The sequence below is a fragment of the Leguminivora glycinivorella genome, chromosome 14 (assembly GCF_023078275.1).
Source record: "Leguminivora glycinivorella isolate SPB_JAAS2020 chromosome 14, LegGlyc_1.1, whole genome shotgun sequence".
NCBI classification, from domain to species: Eukaryota; Metazoa; Arthropoda; class Insecta; order Lepidoptera; family Tortricidae; genus Leguminivora; species Leguminivora glycinivorella.
In genome coordinates this window covers 11603871-11618924 of record NC_062984.1, presented here as the reverse complement: position 1 = coordinate 11618924, position 15054 = coordinate 11603871, and the positions used below count along the sequence as shown (strand labels likewise).

The window sequence follows — 15054 nt, the reverse complement described above, 5'->3', positions numbered from 1 at the left end:
ACGTCGCGTCGATGCACTGAATAGGTTGACGAGGATTATACCGTCGTGAATGGCGCCTTTGCCGAGCTTGAAAACCTCTTCACGACATTGCCACAGTTTGAATCCTAACGGAAATTGGCGAGTTTCTTTTAATTAGAAGATTTATAACTAAGATACTAATTTAAAACTGCGATTTAACAGCCAACCTGCTTCAGTCAAATTATTCTCAGCTCTGCTAAAGATTATCGGTTCATCGGACAACGTCGGCCTATCAGATAAAATCTAAAATTTATTTATTTATTTATTTATTTATTTTAAAACATATTTCAATGACATTACAGATAAATCCAATGCGTCATGAAACTTAAATAAAAAAAAAAACAGTAAATAAGAACATGAAGAAAAACAAACAATAAAAGTTTACAACTAAACAATTGATTTGGGCGATGACGTAACAGCGTGGCTCCGTTGCGTCGTTTGCCCCGCCGAATGAACACCGCCGAAGAAATCACAGGTCGATATGGTCCGAGAAACTGGTAATCTTTGAAGGGTTCAACTATGAAACGTCCGTTCGTCTCTTGGGCTAGTCACGCCTAGTATACCTAACATCGCATGGCTTTGTGAAAGCTGAAATTTCCGCCTACTTTTTATTGCAATTTAGTAAAATTTGTGACTTGAAGACTTGTTGTGGTGAATTGGTGATTACGTTATCAATTATGTCAACAGACATCTGCGGGAAAGATTTATTATGACGCAGTTCAATCACCAAATTCAGCACATTCACTTAACGTTTGATTACGTCAAACTAAACCATATTACACCGATAAGCATCACGTTTACGGCTGAAGTTCATTGATCATAAGACGTATAATTTAAATAGTAATTAGGAAGCATCGATCACGCCGCGAACTGTCAACCCTTCCCGGCTGCCTCATCAATTTTGTTGTGGGTTTCATCTTCGTTATGTACACCTATTTCGGGTCTATTGAATAAATTTGAAACGACATTGCTTACATAAGGAATTTAACACTTCACTAGCATTTTCTGAGGAACATAACGTTGTGACATAAATAGATATAATTATTCTCTTAAAGCTTGGCAGGCTTGTTTAATGATTTCGTGTTATTATAAAAATAAAGCGAAACTAAATTGCATATTTGGGCTCCTTCATTTGGAGGACGGCGATATCCCCGTGTCGATAAAAGTTCGAGCATAAAATACTACTGACTTCCTAATTATATATGTGCATAAAAGCGTGTAGATCGAGATTAGACGTATAACAAAGTTTAAATCAGACACACAAACGTAGTGTCCAACAGAACTCAAGGGGTCGCATAAGTACTCCCGAGGATGACACGTATCACATCAAGCGCTCTCTATACGACCCGGAGCTTAGGCACATGAGGCCTACTTAGGTTATTGATTGGGTGTTCAGGTCTCGTATGCTGAAATAGAATACTTTGAGGATTAATGTGGAGACATACGTGTACACTTGTACAGCTTTGTGTGTGTTCCGCAGTCGGATTGTATAATCCGCCGTATTGTATTACGGCTAGCTGTTATTAAAAACAAGGTTGTTTTTAATCCTACCTACCTGATGTAAACGTACTTTTAAACTGGAACGTGACTCTATATTAGCTTAAGAGGTGACCGTGTGTGGTCGATGTCGTCGATGAGCCTCGGATGCTTAGGGTGAGACAAACCGTCGCGATTGAATGCCTACTCTCGTTTGCAAAATGTGCCATGCTGCCCAAATTTTTCAGGCACGTTCACTAGTTCAGAGCAACATAGGTAAATCAAATCTTATAAACGTGGAACATTGCTGTTGGCGAACAGTTTTCACAATGTAATTGACTGAAAATGTGCCGAATATATGCGAACCTAGCCGCCCTATGTTCATTCCCTCATGGACAAAACAAAAGCACTATATCACAAACAGTGATAAAAGTCTAGTAGGACTACATTAGGCTGGACAACGTGTCCCTGCGGAGCTATTGAAACAATAAAACCGTGAAATGTCAAGTAAGTGATTAAATTATAAGCTAAATAATAAACAAAAACCGGCCAAGAGCGTGTCGGGCCATGCTCAGTGTAGGGTTCCGTAGTTTTTCGTATTTTTCTCAAAAACTACTGAACCTATCAAGTTCAAAACAATTTTCCTAGAAAGTCTTTATAAAGTTCTACTTTTGTGATTTTTTTTCATATTTTTTAAACGTATGGTTCAAAAGTTAGAGGGGGGGGACGCACTTTTTTTTCCTTTGGGAGCGATTATTTCCGAAAATATTAATATTATCAAAAAACGATCTTAGTAAACCCTTATTCATTTTTAAATACCTATCCAACAATATATCACACGTTGGGGTTGGAATGAAAAAAAATATCAGCCCCCACTTTACGTGTAGGGGGGGTACCCTAATAAAACATTTTTTTCCATTTTTTATTTTTGCACTTTGTTGGCGTGATTGATTTACATATTGGTACCAAATTTCAGCTTTCTAGTGCTTACGGTTACTGAGATTATCCGCGGACGGACGGACGGACGGACAGACATGGCGAAACTATAAGGGTTCCTAGTTGACTACGGAACCCTAAAAATTATGTCAACCAATTGTCTTCGGATACCGCGATAGTTACTCATGAAATAATGGAAACGGATTATATCGCGTATGAATCGTCGGGATGAATTGTAAATTCATTATACGCGATATAATCCGTTCCCATAGTTTTATTTTGTCAACCAAGTTAAATTTTCCGAAACAAATAGGTATGGCTTGAAAAACCAGAGAGGAAAACTTTCGAGAACGTTTTTTTGCACACCAGTTGGCGCCACTGTTGAGTAAGATCCAGAGATATAGCTGTCAAAGTTAAAGGCGACTTATAAGATCGGCGCCGAAACAAAGTTTAGAATCTCATTAATTATAAATAATATCTAGATTATTCATTATAAAATAACTTATCATCATATTTTACGCCTCTTTTTCTTATTTCGTCTTTCAAAGCGTTCACATTCATCGCCAAAATAATCCATATTTGCGATAATTTCACAAGGAGATCACTTTTCAACAGGTAAATTAAAGAAATTATAATTTATGTCATGAAGCCCACCAAAACCAGTGATAATTGAATTTTTTGGACCTTACGCCGCCGTCGCGTGCATACGCGATAGCTCCCATCGGCCATTATCGTTGCGTCAAAAGACCGCTGTACACATTGGCCCAAGATCTTGGGCCGTCCCCTTGGCCATACGTGTAGAGGGCTACTTGGCCGTATGTTGGCAGTTGGAGCCAGGCGCGCCAGCGCTGGCCGGCCAACTGACTAGTGTCGGTTTCTTGTCCACACATCAAAGGATCTTGGCGCACATGGCCAACTGTGTTCACACGTTAACGCCTCATCCAGTTTGTCATCATTCGTCAGAAAAGACAGTACTAAAAGATTTACGAAAATAATATTTTAATCTAGGTAGATTAAAATACTTATGCCAATAATAGTGTTGATTTTAGAAAATAAACTATATCCATGCAAATGTTTAATGAATTGCTTAAAAAGGATGCGTGCTTATTAAAATGTTATTTTTTCTACTCCCGAACTGTTATTTGTCATTTACAGAGTCCTGCATAGATCTTTAAAACCCTACATAGGTAAGTCTATTCCCCAAAGCCAGTGTCCGCCGGCTTCCCGCGCATGCGCGCAGTAACGAAAAAATTTTAAACGCATTGTTTGTCTCTGTAACCATGGCAACTGCGCTGGCAGTGCAAACCTTTGCGTCAAAATACAGGAAACAGTGTGAATTAAACGAATGTTACTCTAGAAAACCATTAAAAACTAAAGCCTCCGCCACACATAAAGCGTTTTGATAGAGTAGCGCAATGACAGCGGTGCGCCGGACGAAAGGCGTTCCACTCGCAATCCGCGCGCATCGCTCGCTCGTTAGTTCCCGCCGGCGTCCGCTGGGCGCAACGCCAGCGTTCGTCGGCGCACCGCTATCATTCCGCTCCGCTTAACGCTCCGCCTACGCTCTCAAAACGCGCATGTGTGGCCGAGCTTTAAGTGCATGGTCGTAGAAAAAGTATTGTATGCAACGGTGTTTAAATTCTCGTGGCGTGTTTATTACCCACGCTACTCGTCTTTTTTGACCTCCTTTAAACGCCTGTTGCATAAAATACTATTTTTACGAGTTTATTATTTATTAATTAAATTTAGCTGCCAACGTAAATTACCTAGAATTGTGAAACAGCAACTCTTATCTTGGCCCAAGGGCTGGTCCGAGGGCTGGCCAATGTGTACAACGGCCATTAATAAAAATTACATTCTTATTAGTTAATAATAGTGTGAAAACATAATATCAATCAACATACCTGATTTAACTACATGCGGTGACTGCATTAGTGCATGCACTCCGGCTTGAAAAGTACACACAAATTAAATATTTGTTTTTCACGCAAAATAGTCACAATTTTATGATGTCGAAACCGAGCGCGCGAGAACCTTAAGGTTTGCTCTACCCGGTCAGCGTAATTTTTCATTGCACAAACTTTAGAAGGGTAAAAACTATACACCAAGTCCTTTATTATACCGAAATTATTTAAAAAATTACATATTATCACCATATTGTCACTTTTTTTTTCTGACAACATGTGTGGCAAGGGAGGTAGGTAAAGTTTAAAAAAAGCTTTATTGTAAAGTTTGACCAAAAAGAGTAGAAATCAAAAAGTGGCAACATCATAGTGTCGTCCCGATCACTCACACATTTGATGACACTACAATGTTGTCACTTTTTAATATCTACTCTTTTTGGTTAGACTGCGAGCAACAACCTCTTATATAGGTAAGTTAGAAAATAATAGAATATTCGGCATACCATTTAAATATATATTGAGCCACATCCACATTTATTACTTTTACTACTCGTTTAATTTGACGTGCTCTGAACTATGCTAGAATTAATCACAATTAATGTTCCCACTGTTCAATCGTTTTCTCGCTCCCACTTTGACTTAGGTACTGGTGTGTGACCATGGATACAATTTTATTATTCAATTTACTACGTTGTAAGGCAATGAAACAAGTGTTTAAACATTACTTAATAATTTATTTGAAAAATACTCCTTTGACCTATAGTGTCCAATTCAAAATTATGTTTAAATCAATACTCGCGTACAGACGTATGGTATGACAAAGGATCATCTTTATCAAAGACAATATTACCAGGGGCCCATTTCTCAAAACTGAGAGTTATTTATTTAGTATGGCAGCCTCGTGGGCCTTTGCCAATGACAAGTGTATTACATAGATATAAAAAACACCGATGTTGCATGTAAGTGATTAGGCCTTCATGTTGCACTGAAGGATAGCTGGAGCAGCAGTACAAAGCATGATGGCGGCCGGGACAACGAACTGCCGATGTCCGTAGAATTGGATATTCGCATCGCCAAACGAATTCTTCATCAACTGCACCCTTTGCGTAGGCCATTTACTGCATAATATCCTATCAAACTTATACATTAAACAGCAGAATGCAAAAATAAAAAATACATATTTGGAGAACGATCCGCCATGTTCCATGGATCAATCGAAAGTCCAAACTGAAAGTTTCCGCTTGAAACTGAAAGTTACAAGTTACAAGAAGAAGTCTGTTTTCAACTTGTCATAGTAGACATTGACAACCACTTGTAAATTGTAACTTGTAGCGTCGAGAAATGGGCCCCAGGTAAGTGAATGAATGGTAAATATGAATAACTATATTTAAATTATATAAAATAATAAATATAGTATTACCTACTTTCAATAAAGAAGAAATAAATTAACTAAGCGACCAAACCACTGGTGTCACATTTTCTAAATGCAAGTATTGTATAAAAAGAGTTGACCAGCCGGTTGCAAGAAAGTCATATGGGTAAGTTATTAAAAATCACTTCAACATAAATTAAAATTTGAATAAACTTTATCGCTTACGATTTCCAGTGTTCGTTTCCAATCTCCTCGTAATCTCTCTCGCAATCATATTATAGATGGTGCCATTCACAATAACGAGCGTTTATTGTCATGACAATACGACCCAAGGTACGCGTCCTCGCAAATGACACAATCTACAGCATTAGGTAAACTTGGTTGTTCATTGCATTCACAGTAGCTATTATTAGACATGGTTTATTTTGGTAAGCTGTGGTTACCTCAATTATTTTTACATAAACCTAGTTTTTTTTTTACATAATTTAGCTATAGCTAGCGGAATTGCGATGTATTCGCTAGATCGGATGCACTTTGGTTAACGAAAATTTAATTGGCCTAACGCGAAACTCGAATCGTCACTTTGCTCTCTTCTCAAATATGCAAGAAAGGAAAGTAGGGTTAGTTTCTGATTCACCATATTCCTGTTTCGTAGGATTTGTTTTAGAACGCATAATCGAGTATAAGAAACACAGAGCCCGTTACCACTATGTCTGATGTAGGATCCTGATCCTGATTTTAATCGGAATTTGGCGCCTCTTATTCTCACATGTCTGGTGTCGGGCCCGTATTTCAAACGGTTCGGTCGGCTCGTACCGCCGGGTGCGGAGGCGCGGTTCCGACACCCGACTAGTGTGAATACTCCTGATTTTTATCCGGTCATGTCGACTGTCAAAACGGCCGTCATTTCTTGTGGGCTCCAACACAAAATCGGTGTCGGGCAAATGTGAATAGCTTCATATAAAATGTTCTGCCACCAGAACATCCGATTAAAATCCGGACCCGACTCTAGACAAGTGCGAACCGGCTCATAAACTTAACAGGAATCCGGTGAATCGGGGACTAACTGAGAATATAAAAAAGAGACTTCTTTTTTCTGTCAGTGGGCAAGATTCACCCCTGGACGGCGAGCAGCGTGTTGGCGTACTGGAACTCGGGGCTATTCTCGTACTCTGACATGTCCAGGGCCACCTCGCAGCTCTCTCGGACCACTGGGCGAGGGTCGTTTAAATACCTGAAATGATAGTAATAACCGTTAAGACATCGGAAAGGGTCCAGTTTTTAACACTTTCGCTACCAAGAACCCGACTGTCGGGCACACCGCTCGTAGAAGCGTAGCCGATTACATGGGTTTCCCCGTATGTAGCGAAAATGTCGTAGCGCCGCGTAGAGCCCGGTTTCGAAAGTGTTAAGCATGTCTATTTCATACAAAGAAGATCTGTTTTACTGGCAAGAGTTCATGTCCATATCCACTAGTGCCACAAAATCTCAAGTTCATAAATGCCTTTCCAGTCCAATCAACAAAACACATGTAACAGAAAGGTATATAATAATAATAAATAATAAATAATAAATATTGGGGACACCTTACACAGATCAACTTAGCCCCAAACTAAGCAAAGCTTGTACTATGGGTGCTAAGCGACGATATACATACTTAAATAGATAAATACATAGGTGTATGCTTAAAGTACAAAATGGTAGCTTTCATCTGATATAATAGGAATCCTTATTGCGCTAGCACTACATAAGAAGCTTAAAAAGACTGTACTGTTAAGAGAAGCCACAATTAAACATTAGAACTATTTATTTTTAAATTGGAGTGCCTTTATGGCCTTTTATAGTTTGAATACTTAAGTAATAAAAAGTTAGGTCCCTATCATCCAAGACACTAAAAATAAGAGTAAATAAGTTACCTGGCCTACTCAGCAATTAGTGGCAGATTGGCGTTCACATACATAAATTGTTACCATTCTTTGTGTTTCTTAAACACTTAAAATTAGGGATGTACCGACTAGTCGACGACTAGTCGGGAAAGCCGACTATCCGGCCACATTTGTAGTCGGCGATTAGTCGGCGACTAGTCGGCAAAAAAGGCCTTAGTCGGCCCCTTATAAGTGATAGAAAAATAGGACGAAAATAAATTCAGTCGGCCCCTTATAAGTGATAGAAAAATAGGACGAAAATAAATTAACAGCCGGTATATTTGTATTATGTACCTATTGATTAGTCCTTTCTTAGTCAAAACAACGAATATCTTTAATCATCACAGAAATAAGTGGCCCTCATTGAAATTCGAACCTAGGACTATCGGTTTCATAGTCAGGATCAGTGCCCGTGCCCACTAAGCCACACCAGTTGTCAAAAAAATAAAATTTTCTCACAGAACTTTGAGCCTGTAAAAATAATTAAAATTGCGATTGAATGACTAAAAATTTTGGTGATTTTAGTTGAAATTTATGTTCCGGCCGACTAGCCGACTAGTCGGCCGACTAATCGGCCATCCAACCGCCGACTAGTCGGTAGTCGGCCTAGTCGGCCAAATCAATAGTCGGTACATCCCTACTTAAAATACATTTATTGATAATTTAAAGTATCACAATACCTTTTGAGAACCTCAATGCATTCTTCACTGGCAATGGATCCCATGGCCTCTGCAGCCTCGTGGCGGACCATCTCATGCTCATTCGTGTCCTCCAGGGTTTTGACCAGGAACGGCACACTTCGCTCATCCTGCATCTGGCCAAGCACGAAAGCTACCTCATGCCGAAACAGGGCACTGCTGGCTTTGAAACCTGAAAAGTGGAAAATAAAACTATTAAATAAATAAAACATCTACTACTGAATGTAGCATACAGGTATAGAAACTGAATTAAACCCAGTTGGCTAAGACTAAAATAAGTAGAAGAATTGCCTACAACTGTTAGTCTATTACTTTTAACCCACTGTATAAATCAAATAAACATTTCTAGAACTCCATACATCAAAAGATTTTTTTATAGGATGGCTTTAATATAATCATTCATTTGTAGGATGAAAAAACACAAAGATTGGTAAGCCACCAGGTGGAACAAGGTAAGTTTTTAAACAGAATTTAAACAAAATTTTATAAACGGAAAGTGTTTACGCGATTAAGTCCCGTTTTGTTCTAAAAATATGAGTGCAAATCATGTTAGTCTACATCAATATACAATTTAAACATGTATTAAATAAAAGCAATAGCTTACCTTCACCCAAAGCTTTTATGCTTTCTGCAGTTCCAATATTTCTAAGGCTAAACATAGCCCTATATCTTTCAAATAAAGGTTTATTTTCATCCATCAATGTCTGGCTTAACTTGGGAATGTCACTCTCGGTACTGGGCGGAGCCGGATCCACTGAAGCGTACAAGCTCTTTGACAGGTTCTCTTTCTGGGTATCTTTTGCAACCCAATCTATTCTTTGTAGGGCTATTTGGCATGTCTCTGCTACTTCAATCGCTGGGTCATGTTGATACTTTTCTAGCAGCTCGCGAAGATTTGGATCACCAATAGCACCTAGAGCTTCACCTGAAATCATAGGAATGTATTTTATAACACAATTGCCATGGTTAAAGAGACAAAATTACGCTAAATACAGAATCAAAGACTTTAATGTTAGGTTATCATTTTACAATTAATATTTTAGTATAATTTGTTGTACCAACTAAAACTAAATTGTCTTCTTAATGGACTGCTTTTTCTATGGTATTATAGCTATAACTATGAAAACGTGTTTTTCAAGAATACAGCTTATCATAACTTTTTGTGTACGTGCATTAGATTAGGTTAGGATTTATGATAAGAAACTTACCAGCTTCATGGCGCACTATGGGGTCTTGACTTTTATCCTCCAATACGCTCCTCAGAATCGGTATTGCCCTTTTATCCTGCATTTGGCCCAAACAGTAGGCTAGCTCATGTTTTAACAGAACTGATTCATCCCCAAAGCACTGGCTTATGCACTCTATCGCCGACTCGCCGCCAATATTTCTGAGAGTAAATAGCGCACGAAAGCGCTCTTTCATTGGCCTCGAAGCATTGTTGAGAACCTTGCCGATACTCTCAACAGCAGATTCAGTAACGTTCACCATCGTAGAAGTAATATGAAAGAAAACAGTAAAACGTGGTCTGTGACTAATAAACAAATGAACACCTGCGAATTCTTTATTCAATTCTGTGACTTTGACTTTCTTTTCTGCTTGGAACGAACTGTCAATGTCAAAATGACATCTCAAGCTATTTCAGATACAATTAAAAACGCTGCCATTCACTTTGATTTGATAAGTAAGCAGCAGGAAGCAAATTTATTAAATAGGTATACACGTTAGTCCGTTTTCACATTATCCGATCCAATATCGGATATCGGAAGGATTTCAATGGCAAAAATCTAAGATTGCGCCTATAATGTATGGGATATCGGTCCGACATCCGATATCGGATCGGATAATATGAAAACGCACTTAGTCAATAATCCTAGTGTTCTTGGTCGAGTGGGTTTGGCGGTCCCATCTCCGAGATTATCCTCAGCTGGTGCAAGTCTGGGCGCAGCGCGGCCAGCGCGGCGGGTTCGGCGCCCACTGGCGATCCCTGAGACTCGTACCGCACAAGCTGCAAACGCACCTACTACTCGGGCCTGTATGATAATAGTCATTAACAACATACAGACTCAGATCCCGGATGCCGACATATTTGCGGACAAATTAGGCAAGTTCGTTAGGTATGCTATGTTGGCTTTTAATATAAATATTATTTGTTAGATTTTATTTCGTGTCTCGTGTCTGGTTTTCGATATGCTATTTTTTATTTTGTTTAATAATATGTGTGTTTTACCATATAAGTGTTTTGGTTAATTGTATTACACTGTAAGCTTATATGTGAAATAAACGAAATTGAAATTGAAATTGAATAAACATTAATTTTGTTTTATTTATATCAATAATTTTCTTTTCACAAATTTTGATTTTGTTCATTGTGCCGTTTGTTGATTTTGTTCGCGCCTTTTGCTACGCATTCTGGTCGCGCACAGAAAAAATATACGCGCCATTTTTCATATTCGTTTCTTACAATATTCATGTTAGTTTTGCAAGTTTTGAATTTAGAAATTGATAAAATGTCTGTTCCAAATGTTGTAAATGAAACACACATTAATATGATTCGGATTCGGTAATAAATATAAACAGAGCTTGAACGCTTGAACATGTAAATTTAAGACATTTTTCATCAAAATTGAGGGAAGGACTTGGGGGCTTATAGAAACTTTAAATACAACGAAAAATCAACAAAAACTTTGAGAAACGGTGGAGCTTTCTTAAAAGTTTTTTTTAGTTTTCTTCAATGAACTGACGAATGAGCAGACATACAAGCTCAGCACATTTCGTATAATTACATGTTCCATTCAATGTTAAAACTGTAAGGTAAGCTACCATTTTGAAATGTAGCGATACTACCGATTATGGAGCTAAAAGTTTATTTATTAATAAATTTCGCTGTGTTTCCTCACAAGCGGCGTATGAAGCAAGTGTGCATTGATAACATTGCCTCGTGTGTAATGTAATGAATGACCAACTTAGCATACTTGTAATATACCTACTAAATATGAAAACACTACCATAAGGCACTACTTCAGTTATTTAATTACTTATTATCTTCCACTACGCTTCATTAGAACTTATTTGATCTTATTACAAACTTAGTTAAGTTATTACTTATCCAATATCACAATCGCTTACCGAGGCTTCGTAAGCGTATAGTTCTCCCTATCGCTCTTCTGTAGTGGTGGCGCGAGTTTCAATCGCCACATAGCGTCAACGGTTGTCACCTTGACTAGGCCGGCAATTAAAGTAAAGAATACCGTGAACTGTGACCCATCAATGATTTTTATTGCCACTTGTCATTTTCCTTGTATCTATCGGTATTATACATACTTGAACCGCCACACCCACTATTAGTAGCGTCATCATATGACGATTAGCTAGGTACACAACATTCATTCATAAGGAAAGTACTTCTAAAGTTACTATAAGAAATACCGAGGGTTAGAATCCGCATCGTCATCCCAGGCATGCCGTAGAGCACGTAGGCAAACATAATTCAATATATTACCAACGAACTATACCTATATGCATATAAAAATACTTACCTACCTACAGTGATAACCCAGTTATAAGGAAAATACCCCTTCCAGTAGGTCGGCTTGCGGCATGGACCCCATGACACTGGCGGCGTTACCTCTTTGTATCGCAAGTGAGATACGTTAGTTATCAACGTATGTCGTATACTACTATATTACTTACTGAATCGGTGACCTCTATCTTAAACTCTGTCTTCACTTTCCACCAGGTGCGAATCAATCGCCGATCAGTCCATAATAAAAAAAAAATTAACTTAAGTCAGGAAAATAACCTCTAGATGAGTCTATTCTCCCAGTTCAGGTCAGTCTAGGTGAATTAAGTTTTCTTTACTGAAACAGGAGGATATCTACCTATGTTTTTTTTCCTTTCAGCTTACTGTACTAAATCATCATCATCGCCTCGTACATCTTGACAGATGATTTAAACAGCGTCTGAATGCGAGAGATAACTCCTCTCGTTACTATAAAGACCTATTCGGGAGCGACATGAACGTCCGCATTTCTTACATTTAAATTGAGACCCAATTGCCGATGAGACAGTATCGCGATTGTTCTTTTTGCACGCTCGGCTGAGGGCCAATTGCATCAACCGCATTTGAAAGACACATCATCGTCACGCAGCAGATGTTTAAATGGAACTTCCTATACAATAAAATTTACCGAACGCTTTAACGGTGACAGACGGTTTAATTCCCCTAAATGCCCCAATAAAGTTTTTCAATGTACCGAATAATGTAAAATACCCTATAATAGACGGTGATGCCATTATGAACAAAAAAACACAAATCTTTAAAAATAAGTATCTAAAATTAGTTTCTAAAAACTGACGGCATTGTACCATAAACAAGAGTCATACAGCTGCTTAATTTTGAAGTTTCATTTCATTTGGTTATTTCAGAACGATTTGGCGGCAAGATAAAAATCATCAGTTTACTAAAAAAATATCAAGACGAGTTCTTAGTAATGTTGCTAAGAGAGTTGAGTTCATGTATAAAATAATAAAAAAAAATACTGAGTGTAAACTTGAATGAGTTTTACTGACTGCAAGATAAGGTATAAAAAATGCTAGTTTGTTACTCCAAAGATATAAAGAAATAGTGTTATTTTGCGAGTGTCCATAACTGGAACCGGAAAACTGCGTATCTCCTATGATGGACAAGGAACAATTTAGGAAACCAAAATTTACAAGAAACAATCCTATGTTAAAATAACCCCAACTAGTAATTTTATTTGGGGTACCTATATAAAATTGATTCATTGAGTATCAGTTGGCTTTAAAAGTAAAATTTTAAACTTATTTCACTGTCCATAATGGGAGATCCATTACTGGAGAACTGAAGTCCATGATTGGAGAAAAAACACCGCGTTTTAATTTGTTAACTATGAAGAAACCGATAGGAGTATCTAATCTGCAATACGCTTGAAATGTAAAAGAAGGGTAAGACTGAATGAAAGTTTTAACACGCTGGGCGGTAGAATTTTTAAATGTATCAGTGAAATATCATAAATAGGCAAAATTTTGTAAACTGTCCATGATTGGGTCCGTTACCTTACAACTATTTTTGTAGTGCCCTAATTAACCCGCAGGATAATTGGACAAGAGGATTTCCCACTGGCTGATTGTTGTTTCCTTTTCCTTGACATCGAGTTCTATAAAAAATATGAGTCATTAAGATATAGGATATAGGTACTGACACTACTGACTTGCTGATGTGTACATAACTTGTGTAACGAACTTGAATGAATTGATTTATGAATGACAATTTATACTCATAGAGAATAATAGAGAAGCTGAATAATATACTAGCTACTTTTTAAAATAAAAACCGGCCAAGAGCGAGATAGAGCATCCGTCCTGAGAGATGCGATAATTTACTTACTTTGTCATCAGTAGTAATGTCCCTTTCACTATTGATCAAAGACGATCGAGTATTATAGAGAGTTACTGTCGAAGTAAAATGTGTAATCACAGTGCATAGACCCGATAGACCGCCATCTCTTAACACAGGCCTAAAACTTTAGAACCTCAGTTTTGACAATTTGGTCCATGTTCTTAGCTTGATATGTGTTAAAATTAATATTAGCGCCACCTAGCTGAGCATCCCCCAAAGGTGTAACGCCATCTAGGCCACCGTACCTTGTAACAGAACAAGCGTCTATAACGGGTAAATGGACTCGTTATTACATATAAAACTTACGGCAAATCAACTTTTCCTTGACCAACTTTTTGGTGCATATTTTCTTCGGGATTTCATTGAATATTTTAACAAATAATATCTTTGATGGTTAATCACATGTTTAGTTACGTCATCACTGATAAAATTCACTATTATTTAATGTAAAACAGGTTGGAAAAACGTATTTATCAACAAACTACGTTCACATGGACGAAATACTGACACTGACAGTTGTCAACTGCATGGCGTTCCGATATTGCGTCTTGGTTCCAATTACAAGTCAGATAGGTAATTCACTAATATTGATTATTATACTTCCTGAATATTTAGTAGGAGGTAGGGCATAGCGAATGATATTCCGCTTTGTGTGGTAGGGCACAGCACAGCGGATATCGTCTCGCTCGAATCTAGAGCAGAGCCCAACTGGGGTAGTACCTCCGCCTTACAGAAGACCGCAGCCAAATAGCACTAGACCCTACTCATAGTGTTGTGTTCCTGCCGGTGAGTAAGGCTGCCAGAGCTCAACGAGGGTGCGGTGTGCTGATGACGGGAGGACTTACGTAACTAACTTGTTCCGTCTATTGTCCTTTGAGTCGTCGGCAACCCGAACCCTCCTTAGAACTTGTACACTCCTTTTTGCTGTGTACTTAACACAGCAAAAGGGAATGTACAAGTTTCTAATGGGGTGGCAACGCGCATGTGACACTGTTTGAGTTGCAGGCGTCCATAGGTTACGGTGACCGCTTTACATCAGGCGGGCCGTATGCTTGTTTGCCACCGACGTAGTATAAAAAAAAATATATCATTCAATGTAACAATTAGGAACAAATGTGATCTTTTATTGCGAAGTTACTTACTAAATTGATTTAAACAAGATGTAGTGTATAGGTGTCTCGAGTACATATGGAGTCGGTGTCCGAGTGCGATGGAGCACGGACGTGCGGTGTGTATTGGCGAGCCAACCCGATGTATATAGTGTAATAGCGTGACATTACAAGTGGCGACGAGGATAAAAGCAAGT

General features: G+C 38.3%; 1 protein-coding gene across 1 annotated transcript; it reads right to left on the bottom strand.

Moving 5' to 3' along the window:
- Positions 1-5045: 5045 nt before the first annotated feature.
- LOC125233513 (deoxyhypusine hydroxylase) lies at positions 5046-9920 on the bottom strand. The gene is made up of 4 exons (XM_048139557.1): positions 9538-9920; positions 8934-9254; positions 8312-8501; positions 5046-6940 (listed from the first exon to the last, which is right to left on the bottom strand). The coding sequence occupies exons 1-4, from the start codon at positions 9815-9817 to the stop codon at positions 6820-6822; spliced, it is 912 nt and encodes a 303-aa protein (XP_047995514.1). The 5' UTR covers positions 9818-9920; the 3' UTR covers positions 5046-6819.
- Between the last annotated feature and the right edge of the window lie 5134 nt (positions 9921-15054).

What these genes read in the sequence shown, in the direction of transcription:
- LOC125233513 (XM_048139557.1), bottom strand. Translation starts at nt 9,817, where the DNA reads ATGGTGAACGTTACTGAATCTGCTGTTGAGAGTATCGGCAAGGTTCTC. An exon ending in CATAGTGCGCCATGAAGCTG is followed by an intron (nt 9,255 to 9,537) that starts GTAAGTTTCTTA and finishes CTATGATTTCAG; the next exon opens with GTGAAGCTCTAGGTGCTATT. An exon ending in CATAAAAGCTTTGGGTGAAG is followed by an intron (nt 8,502 to 8,933) that starts GTAAGCTATTGC and finishes TCCACTTTTCAG; the next exon opens with GTTTCAAAGCCAGCAGTGCC.